General features: G+C 40.2%; 1 protein-coding gene across 1 annotated transcript; it reads right to left on the bottom strand.

Moving 5' to 3' along the window:
* Window positions 1–9,202: 9,202 nt before the first annotated feature.
* On the bottom strand, window positions 9,203–11,263 carry LOC137273621 (uncharacterized). The gene is made up of 4 exons (XM_067806382.1): window positions 11,212–11,263; window positions 10,602–10,739; window positions 10,241–10,306; window positions 9,203–9,675 (listed from the first exon to the last, which is right to left on the bottom strand). The coding sequence occupies exons 1-4, from the start codon at window positions 11,261–11,263 to the stop codon at window positions 9,203–9,205; spliced, it is 729 nt and encodes a 242-aa protein (XP_067662483.1).
* Between the last annotated feature and the right edge of the window lie 753 nt (window positions 11,264–12,016).

The raw sequence follows: 12,016 nt of genomic DNA, 5'->3' as shown, positions 1-12,016 counted from the left end.
TTCGAGATTTTATAACAGTAAGTTAACCCATGGAATGTTGACTTTATTCGTTGTAGCGGTAAAAAACAATACAAGTTCTGTAAATAGTTTCTATATACATATTACTCGTGAACTGAATAATATACAAACTACCTTTGGCCACTTTAATCCATATGAAATAACAGACAATGCGTACATCACTCTTTTATGGATGCTTCAAACCCGAATGTTGAACATGTGATGTGCATACAAATTACGAAATTACCCAGTTGCACTCAATATTATGTTCTTAATTACCAATACATTACTACTGTTTATACCAATCTGATATATTTGTTTACATAATTGTTGTGAACTCAAAGGCATTCACAAATCGGTGAAAGTGACGGTGATAGTCAAACAATGATAAACAGGTATTGAGCATGTACTCCATAATTCCTAATATTATCAAGATTCATAAGTATGTGTGATCCCATATGGATACTGATCTGTGTGATCTCATATGAATTTTGATCTATGTGATCTCCTATCGATGTTGATCAAGTGATCCCGTATCAATATTTATCTGTGTGATCCCATGTCGATGTTGATATGTGTGATCTTATATGCATGTTGATCTATGTGATCCCATATCGATCCTGACTCATATGATGCCATATGCTGATCTATGTGATTCTACATCGGTGGTGATCTGTGTGATTCCTTATTGATGTTGATCTATGTGATCCCAAATCGAACGTGATTTATGTGATCCTATATCGATGCTTATCTATGTGATTCCATGTAGATGCTGATGTACGTGATGCCATATGAAATCTAACTTTATGATTCCATATCAGTGTTGATCTGTGTGATCCCATGTCGATGTCAACCTGTGTAATTCCAGATCAGTGCTGATCTCTCCGATCCCTTGTTGATGTTGATCTATGTGATCCCTATCGATGCTGATCTGTATATTCCAATACTAGTATCGATGCTGATGTATATGATGCCATACGGATGTTGACCTAGGTGATGCCATATAGATGATGATCCATGTGATCCCATATCTATGTTGATCTATCTGATCCCATACCGATGCTGAACTGTATATTCAAATGCTAGTGTCCATGCTCATATATATATATATATATATATCCGATCCCATATCGATGCTGACCTGGGTGCTCCCTGATTGATGCACATCTCTGTTTGTCTGCTACACACAGTGGCTGCACCATACCCTATTAATGAACCCGAGAGAGGTGTGGTAGCCTTTTGGTTAAAGCGTTGGCTTGTCACGCAAAACCCAGGGTTCGATTCCCCACATGGGTACAATATGTGAAGACCATTTCTGGCATGATGCGTAGTGATACTGCTGAAATATTGCTAAAAGTGGCATAAGCCCACTCATTTCTGAACCTCCCGAAAACGACCAGACAATCCAGTGATCAACAACATGAGCGTCAATTTACACAATTAGGACACGATGGCATGTCTCAACCAAGTCAGAGAGCCTGACCACCCGATCTCGTTAGTCGCCTGTATGTATGTTGTAGATAATCCCAGAGAACTAGAAAGATATTCTCCAGTGTCATGAAGACCACGAGTCTGGGCGTGAGAAACCATACTGTCAGACTAGGAGATTCGAACCCTTTTTCAGGATAGTTTGAGCCTTAATTCAAGGTCCAAAGTGTGAGAAAGCGATTTGGTCTGGCCAAAAAACACCAATAATCTGAAACATCTTCGATCGGAAAAGATTTTAATTCATATGAAAATTGCATTTTGTTAAAGTCGTATATGAACCTTTGTGAAAAAAGTAGGTTTTAAATTCCTCACACAATTTGCAATATTCGGACATGTAGTGGTCTGCTTCTAAATTCTGTTCAGGATGCTGTTGCTAATAATCCCAGCAAACACATGTCACCGTAAAATATGTTGAGTTGGGGCAGTTTTGCCCAAAGCTACGTCTCCGATATTCATAGGTAATCGATCGATATCAAGCTAGGGATTATAGGTACCTATTACCAACATCTATATTTAGTCCTAAAAGCGATATAATAGGATAAATGAACCAGTGCTAAAAAGAACTACACATAATTAAAGATAAAGTGATAAAACTATACTTAGAGATGTCACACGTACCGACCCAACCAGGAACAAACCAAACTCGCAAAAACGCAAAACTACTTTTTCTAATGCAACACGAAATGCACATACATACTGGCATTACAAATCAGCCCACGCGACACGCCAGCAACCTAGTTGTGAAAAACACATGTTTAATTCACATCGTAAGAGAGAGAGAGCTGATTCGAATGGTAAGAGAGAGAGAGCGCTATGGCTGAACAATGAGCTTATGGTCAGTGCCAGAACTTTCAGCTGCATCAGAGGAATTGTCATCATACTGATGGAACGACTAAGACAAACTGCCAGTACGTCAGACAGGCCTTGAAGTGGTCGACCACGTCTGACAACGTCCGGTGATGATCACCACATCTGGACAATTCTTTTTGTAACGTCGACGTCAACAGCAGCGACGGCACTAGGCCACCGTATCAGTCGATATACAGTGTACTAGAAGAACATGGCATTCGACCACGACGACCCTACCACGGACTGCGTCTGACTCTTCAAAACCGATGTCTTAGACTGACATGGGCCAGTCGGGATGGACGCTGGTAGATGCGTGATTGACGACGTGTGATGTTCACCGTCCTCAGTAGGTTTTGAGTAATGACGGTCGGGCTTGTGTTAACAGACGGGTGGGTTCAGCGCCGAAATGCGTTCAAACTGTTTGAAGCCAGTAACGTGATAGGAATGGGATTTGTGGCGATCTCAAAACGAGAATTTTGCTTGTTGATGACAATTTGAATGCTCGAAAATACAGGTTTGGGCAAAGAGTTGTGAGGTTATTTCTCCAGCAATTACAACATCGCATTATCTGCCAACACGACGGGTTTTGATGTGTACTGACGTCAATAGTGGACACACTTACTATTGATTTAACATATGATGACATTGTGGAGAAAACCATACCACGTCCTTCAGTGTCAGTCTAGCGATACTTTCGACGTATTTTGAAATGAAATTGTGTACATTTGCTGTACATCTGAACTATATTTTGAAACATAATAAATATTAATTTATGTATGTTTTTCTTTTCTTTTCAAGTTTGGTCAAACACCCTGCATACTTTCTGTTTAACACTAGTTTCGTATAAGCATTTTGACCCATGCAGATTCTGTTTTATATGCGGAATGGTGATACATACCAGATGAGAAATTTTCCTAAATTCATTCACAAATGATGTTTCGATTTCATAACAGGAGAAAACGCGGAAATTATCCTTTAAGGCTACATTGATTGGCTGCACTGTCTTCGAAATATCATTAAGCGTTTTATATCATGTATCTCGTTGAATCCACAGGGGCTTGTATTGCTGAAAATAATACGTCCTGGGTCCAACAGGCGTACACTGATATCCATATATATATAAAGAAGGAAAGGGATCTAACGTGCACAAAGTTGTCAAACACCCCACTCTCGATTATGGGCGAATTCTGATTGGGAACTTGTAGAAAATACAGCAGTGATTCTTACTGAAATAAAATAAAATACCAGTATTATTTTTATTTCGTGGCGCGATATATCGTGTTGGTGCAAGCCTATTGAAGGAATGTATCTGGGAATTTATCTGGCCTTATTTCAGTCAGAATCGCGGCTGTATTCTATCGTCTACACACAAAACTGATACAACAAAATGGTTGTTCAGATCGTCTCTAAACACAACAGATAAAATAACATGACTCTTCATAATGTATATAGACACTACTGATAAAATAGCATGACTGTTCATATCGTATCTAGACAGAACGGATACAACAACATGATTGTTCAGATGGCATCTAGACACAACTGATAAAACAACATGATTGTTCAGATGGCATCTAGACACAACTGATAAAACAACATGACTGTTCATATTGTTTCTACACTCAACTGAGAAAACAACGTTATTGTTCAGATCTTATCTAGACACAACTGATAAAACAACATGACAATGTATGTGGTATCTAGACACAATTGAGAAAACAACAAAACTGTTCGTATCGTATCATGACCCAAATGATAAAACTAAATGATTGTTCATAAAGTATCTAGATACTACTCACAACTGATAAAACAACCTGACTGTTGATAACGTATCTAGATAGAATTGACAAATCAACATGACTGGTGAGATCGTATCTAGAGACAACTCATAAAACAACATGATTGATCAGATCGTATGTAGACCCAACTGATAAAACAAAATGATTGTTCAGCTTATATCTAGACACAACTGATAAAGCGATATGATTGTTCACATCGTATCTAGACACAACTGATCAAACAACATGACTGTTCATATCGTATCTTGACCCCACTGATAAAAGAGCATGGTTGTTCAAATCATATCTAGACACAACTGATAAAAGAAAATGATTTTTCAGAAGGTGTTTAGAACCAACTGAAACAACAACGTGATTGTTCAGATCGTACTTAGAAACAACAAAAAACAACTGATAAAACAACATGACTATTCATTTCCTATCTAGACACAGCTGATAAAACTACATGAGTGTTCAGATCATATCTTGACACAGCTGATAAACGAACATGGTTGATCACATCATATCTAGACACAATTGACAAAACAACATGACTGGTCAGATCGTATCTAGACATAAATGATAAAACAAAATGACTGTTCACATCGTATCAACACACAAGTGATAGAACAACATGACTGTGTATAATAAAGACGATGGACAGCACTGTCAAAACAACATGGTTTCTTGAAGTCATTCGTGTGATAGACATACCTGCAGATTCATTTGCCCTTACAGGCTGGGTCAGTTTTAACAAATGATACGATCATGTTGTTTTCTACACTGTCGTTCTCTTTAGGAAAACAAGAGAATCGATCATCTAAGCGCGAACATATGAACACATACCTCTGGTTGTCCCAACCAGGACGATGGTAGCAACATACAGCGTTAGCTTCATGGTTGCAAGTCTGAATACAAACACCTTTGGTTGTTTTGGTTGTGGTTATATACACACTCTTCACGGGTATGACAGTTGTGAAGTGTTCAAGATGTCTCCGTTTCAAACAGTTTTCAAGTGTTTAATGCACATTAAGTATCCGTACATATTTTCACCAGGTGTTGGGCCATAGAGTGCTGAATATGTACATACATTTGTATATTCCTAAACAACAAGGTTGACGTTTGTGAATTTCTCTTTGTACTCTCAATACATCGCTGAACTGAACACAACACAAGAACAACAACTGAGTAGATCGTGTTGATATACAAGAGATTGCTGACACGTTCTGAGTCTACATATTTGTACTGCCTGGTTGCAAGATATCATATAAAATATTCCCTTCAAGGTCCGTACACCATTGTCGTTGATGGCTGGTCATTGTGGGTCGGGAGTCGAAGTTTCAAATGTTCCAAAGTTAAAGTTGCGTTGTTCGGGTAAATAACTGCCATGTGCCTCTTGCATTCCAGATACCACTTAGTGGCACAATATATCTGCAACAGGTTGGTACATGGAACTAATATGCTGCCTGCTAAACATTCCTCTGTAACCAAGTGTGCAGAAGTAACCACCAAATACACTGTATATACATGCGATCCTATATCGATGCAGATCTATGTGATGCCAGATGGATGTTGATCTATGTGATCCCATATCGATGCTGATCTACATGATACCATATGGAGGGTGCTCTATGCGATCCCATATCAATGCTGGTCAATATAATGCCATATCGATCCTGATCTATGTGGTCCCATATCGATGTTTATCTGTGTGATTCCATGTCGATGTTGATCTGTGTGAGTCTATGTACATGCTGATGCCATATGAAAGCTGATTATATCATCCCACATCAATGTTCATCTGTGTGATCACAGATCGATGTCAATCTGTATAATTCCATATCAATGCTGATCAGGGCGATCCCTTAGCGATGTTGAGGCATGTGACCCCAAATCGATTGTGATCAATATGATCTCATATCTATGTTGATCTATGTCATCCCATATCGATGCTTATCTGCATGTTCCAATACCAGTATCGATACTTATCTATGTCATCCCATATCGATGCTGATCTGTGTGATCCCTCATCGATGCTTGTCTGCTACTCACAGTGACTGCACTATACCTCATTAATGAACCTGAGGGCGGTATCACAGCCTAGTGGTTAAAGCGTTGGCTTATCATGCAAAACCCAGGGTTCGATTCCACACATGGGTGCAATATGTGAAGTCCATTTCTGGCATGTCCCGCAGTGATACTGCTGAAATATTGCTAGAAGTGGCGTAAAACCACTCATTCCTGAACCTCGACAAAAAAACATTTCTATCGAACGTAATTCCCCTGATTTCGTCTACATCAGCCTAGAAAGTAGTCCTTGAGTCAGCTGAAAACATACCGTTTCCTCAAACACTCTTGACACCAACATCTCGCTGGAATGCACGTAGATACGCACAGAGCACTGACACGTTCAATGAATGCACAATAACGGATGACATGTATAACGGTAACCCGTTTAAGGCATACTGACCTGTGGTTACCGCACTCGGCAACATTCAAGCTGTCTTTAGATATTCCAGTCAGGATCAGACAATCCAGTGATCAACAACATGAACGGCGACTTATACAATTAGGACACGATGACATGTTTCAGCCAATTCTTCGAGCCTGACCACCCGATCTCGTTAGTTGCCTGTATGTATGTATTTCTATGATTTGTAGATAAGCCAAGAAAACTGGAAAGATTTTCTCCAGTGTCATGAAGACCACGAATCTGGGCGTGACAAACCAAACCGTCAGACTGAATAGGAGATTCGAGCCCTTGTTCAACATAGTTTGTGCCTTAAATTCACCTGGCCACTCAAGGTCCAAAATGTGAAAAAGATTTTAATCGACATGAAAATTGCATTTTGACAATGTCATACATGAACCTTTGTTAGAGGAAAGACGTTCCTCACACTGTCTGCAATTTTCGGACATGTAATGATCTACTTCTAAATTATGATCAGGATGCTGTTGCTAATAATTCCAACAAACATCGTGATGTTAAATTTGTTGATTTGGGGCATATTTCCTGACAGCTACGTCTCCCATATTCTTAGAAAATCGATCATTATTTAGTTAAGGGTTATAGGGACCTATATCGATATTCAGTCCTAAAAGCAATATAATACGATAAATGAACCGGTGCTAAAAAGAACTACACACCGAAGAATATTGCATATTTAGGATTCACATAGTTAAACATAAAGTAATAAAACTATATTGAACCATGTCAATCCGGAAACAAACCAAAATCGAGAAAAATCCAAAACAACTTTTTCGGATGTAACACGAAATCCACGTACACACTGATATTACAAATCAGTCAACGCGACACACCAGCAACAAAGTTATGAAAAACATGTTTGATTCAAATCATAAGAGAGAGAGAACGCTGTCGGAATTATCTTCATTGCCAGAACTTTCAGCTACATCAGAGCAATTGCCATCGGACTGATGCAACGACTAAGACAAACTGCCAATACGTCAGACAGGCCTTGAAGTGGTCAAACATGTCTGACAACGTCGCCACATTCGGACAATTCATTTGAGAATTCTTTTTGTACCGTCAACGTCAACGGCAGCGACGGCACTAGGCCATCCTATCAGTCGATGTACAGTATACTAGGAGAAAGTCGCATTCGAGCACGACGACCCTACCTCAGAGTAGATGTCACACATAAGTACATATACTGAGAGATGTTACACATACCGACACATCCGGGAACAAACCAAACCCGCGAAAAACGCAAATCGACTTTTTCTGATGTACAACGAAATGCACATGCATACTGACATTACAAATCAGCCCTCGCCACACGCCAGCAACCCAGATGTGAACAACACATGTTTGATTCAAATCGTAAGAGAGAGAGAGGGAGAGCTAAGGGAATGGATGAACAAGGAGTTTATTGACAGAACTTTCAGCTGCATCAGAGCAATTGTTATCACGCTGATGCAACAATTAAGACAAACTGCCAGTACGTCAGACAGGCCTTGAAGTGGTCGACCACGACAAATTCATCTGAGAACGTCGACGTCAACGACAGCGACGGCACAAGGCCACCGTATCAGTCGATGTACATTGCATTGGAGACTAAGTGGTATTCGAGCACTTCGACCCTACCGCGGACTACGTCTGACTCTTCAAAACCGACGTCGTAGACTGACATGGGCCAGTCGGGATCGACGTTGTCAGATGCGTGATTGACGACGTGTGATGTTCAACGACCTGAGTAGGATTTGGGTTTAACGCCGAAAAGCGTTCAAACCGTTTTGAGCCGGTGGCTTGATAGGGATGGGATCTGCGGCGATCTAGAAACCAGAATTTTGCTTATTGATAGCAATCTGAATGCTCGAATATACAGTGATAAGGTTTTGGCAACCAATTGTGAAGCTAGTTTTCAAGCAGTTAGCACGTGGCATTATGTGCCAACACGATAACGCAAGGCCTCATACAGCTTTGTTGTGTCCAGTCTTTACTGCGACATGAAACCGATAGAACACTTATGGGACTACCTACAAATCAGATGACTAAACAGCTGGAACAATGGCTCAAATGGGAATGGCCACGAATCATGTCGACGAGTTTTTATGTGTACTGACGTCAGTAGTGGACACACTTACTATTGATTCAACATATGATGACATTGTGGAGAAAACCATACCACGTTCTCCAGTGTCAGTCTAACGGTACTTTCGATGTATTATGAAATGAAATTGTGTACATTTGCTGTAAAACTGAACTATGTTTTGAAATATACTAGATGTTAATTTTTTTATATTTTTCTTTTCAAGTTTGGTCAAACACCCTGCATAGTTTCTTTTCAGCACTAGTTTAGTATACGCATTTCGATCCATACAGATTCTGTTGTATATGCGGACAGGTGGATACATATCACACAAGAAATGTTCCCAAATTCATTCACAAATGATGTTTCCCTGTGATAACGATTTACAAACAGGTGATTGGCTGCACTGTCTTCGAAATATTATGAAGCGCGTATAGCGTTGAATCTAATCTTCATGTATGGTCAATACTGAAATAATTCTCTCAGTACATAGACTCGTACAGAATTTGAGAAAACACACATCTGTTTACAATATTTCTATTTAGTGCAAAGGGCACATGTCAACTCCCAGCCATCGACATAAGGTGGGCAGGGCAGGGCACCACATTTGGCATCGATCATATACAAGAGATGGCCGTTTGTGTTTGCTTTACCCCCAGGCATGGCTTCTGGCTCACTATCTACACAGACATAATCACTGGAACCAGTGTGTGCAGTAGGACCACCAAACAGATAGCCCTTGTATTCCAGGTCCCATCCCGGAAAACACTCGTTCCTTGCAGGTACCATGATGGCACTTGTTTTGTGATGACTCTGGCACACCACACACGGGACATCGTCTTGAAGCAGCCGATGAAGAGGAGATGCCTTTCTATTTGTTTGATACTCACTGCCATAGATATAACTGTCTGATGCTTCACTAGTGTACTTTTCGTAGATGGGTGCTTCGGGGAGGCACAGCGTTGTTCCCGGACCCCCTTTTGCCTGATAATGACTTCCACCGGGATAACCTGAAATTAGACCAACCATAATTGATAAGATATGGGTGCCCTTCTGTACATAATTAACAATATTGATGATGACGATGATAATGATGAGGATGAACACTGACTGAACTGCACGTGATGTAGCTATTATCATCTTTGGAGCTTTGAGGCAGTCTAGTGGTGACAGCGTTCCCTCGTCACCCGAAAGACACCGGTTCGATTGCCCACATTCATTGTCGTCATGGGTCTACAAAATTCCATAACATCAACAAAAGAGGCTAAATAAATTCCACATCGGAACGGTGTACAAAACGGTAACAACTGAAGGAAAGTATCACTGAATAGTATGAGACCGGGTGTTCGGAATAAGATCAGCATATCTGGTACACAACCAAATGATTCAAACACGGGAGCACTACTGCATTTTCATCCGATTCACACTTGAAATTGACGTGAGCCACAACAGCATACACAAAAGTTCATTGATCAAGGCTACATCATTCAAGGTCTCAATACAGCTTCCAAAGCGTTTTATGACAGACACGTTTGAGATATTTGGCATAAACAGGATTTCACCACTTCTACGTACCTTTGTACACGACATCATTTCCTTTGGGACATGTTGTCTTTCCCCATCGTGTGAATGTCGCTCCTCCTACTCCAAGTGAAACAAATATCAAAGAAAATATCAGATAGTAATGGAGTACAAGTGAGTGAGTTAGTTTACGCCCTATTCAACAATATTCCAGATACATGGCGGTGGTTTGTAAATAATCGAGTGTGGACCATACAATCCAGGGGTCACCAGCATGAGCATCGACCTGCGTCTTCCAAGTCAGCGAGTCTGACCTCCTGATCCCGTTAGTCGTCTCTTACGACAAGCATGAAGTGTAATTCGGTTTTCACAGGTGAATTCAGTATGCCATTGTAAGGTTAACTTAATCGTTTACCCGATCTGGTCCATTGTGAAGAATCAGTTTCAGGTGGTATAATCTTCTCTCCCAGATGTATCCTCAACAGTGACTTCAGGTCATGCAGGAACCTCCGGTCCGCGGGACAGTCCGCATTGTTCGGATTCAAGACCACAGCTGTGACCAAGGAAACAAATAATACCCAGTGTAGGAACTTCCTTCTTTAATTTCAACACCATTGACTCAACACCATTGACTCAACACCATTGACTCAACACCATTGACATGATTGTTCATGTCATTGGTGAACACAACTGACAAAACAACGTGATTATTCATATCGCAGGAGGACACTTTTAACTTAAGAACATGACTGTTCATAGCGTATCTAGACACAGCTGATAAAACAGCATGACTGTTCAGATCCTATCTAGACACAACTGATAAAAAAACATGATTGTTCAGATCGTATCTAGACCCAACTGATAAAACACTATGATTGTTCATTTTGTATCTAAACACAACTGATAAAACAACTTGACTGTTCAGATTGTATCTAGACACAACTGATAAAACAACATGATTGTTCAGATTATATGTAGAGACAACTGATAAAGCAACAGATCGTATCAAACACATGAATACATACCTGTGGCTATCCCAACCTGGACGATCGTAGAAACATACAGCGGTAGCTTCATGGTTGCAGTCTGAATACAAACACGTCTGGTTGTGGTTATATACACACTCTTCACGGGTTTGACAGTTGTGGAGTGTTCAAGATGTCTCCGTTTCAAATAGTTTTCAAGTGTTTAATGCACATTAAGTATCAATACATATTTGCTCAGCTGTTGAGCCATAGAGCGCTGAACACATATATACATTAGCACAAACAATGGTCTGACGTGTGTGAATTTCTCTTTGTACTCTCTATACATTACTGAAGTGAACACAAGAACAGCAACTGAGTAGATCGTGTTGATATACAAGAGATTGCTGACACGTTCTGAGTCTACATATTTGTACTGCCTGGTTGCAAGATATCATATAAAATATTCCCTTCAAGGTCCGCACACCATTGTCGTTGATGGTTGGTCAATGTGGGTCGGGAGTCCAATGCTTAAGTGTTCAAAAGTTGTACTTGTTTGTGTTGTTCAGGGAAATTACTGTGATGTGTCTCTTGCATTCCAGATAGCACCTAGCGACGGAATAACTCCTCACCAGGTTGGTACATGGAACAAATATGCTGTCTGCTAAACATTGCTATATAACCAAGTGTTCAGAAGTAACCGCTAAACACACTGTACATACATGCTGATCTATGTGATCCCATATCGATGCTGATCTATGTGATCCCATATCGATGCTGATCTATATGATGCCATATTGATGTTGATCTGTATGATACCATGTCGATGTTGATCTGTGTGATGCTATATCCATGTTGATCTATG

Source organism: Haliotis asinina, chromosome 1 (assembly GCF_037392515.1).
Source record: "Haliotis asinina isolate JCU_RB_2024 chromosome 1, JCU_Hal_asi_v2, whole genome shotgun sequence".
In the NCBI taxonomy this organism is placed as follows: domain Eukaryota; kingdom Metazoa; phylum Mollusca; class Gastropoda; order Lepetellida; family Haliotidae; genus Haliotis; species Haliotis asinina.
Note: the sequence above shows the minus strand (reverse complement) of the source record. Positions and strands in the feature narration are given on the sequence as shown.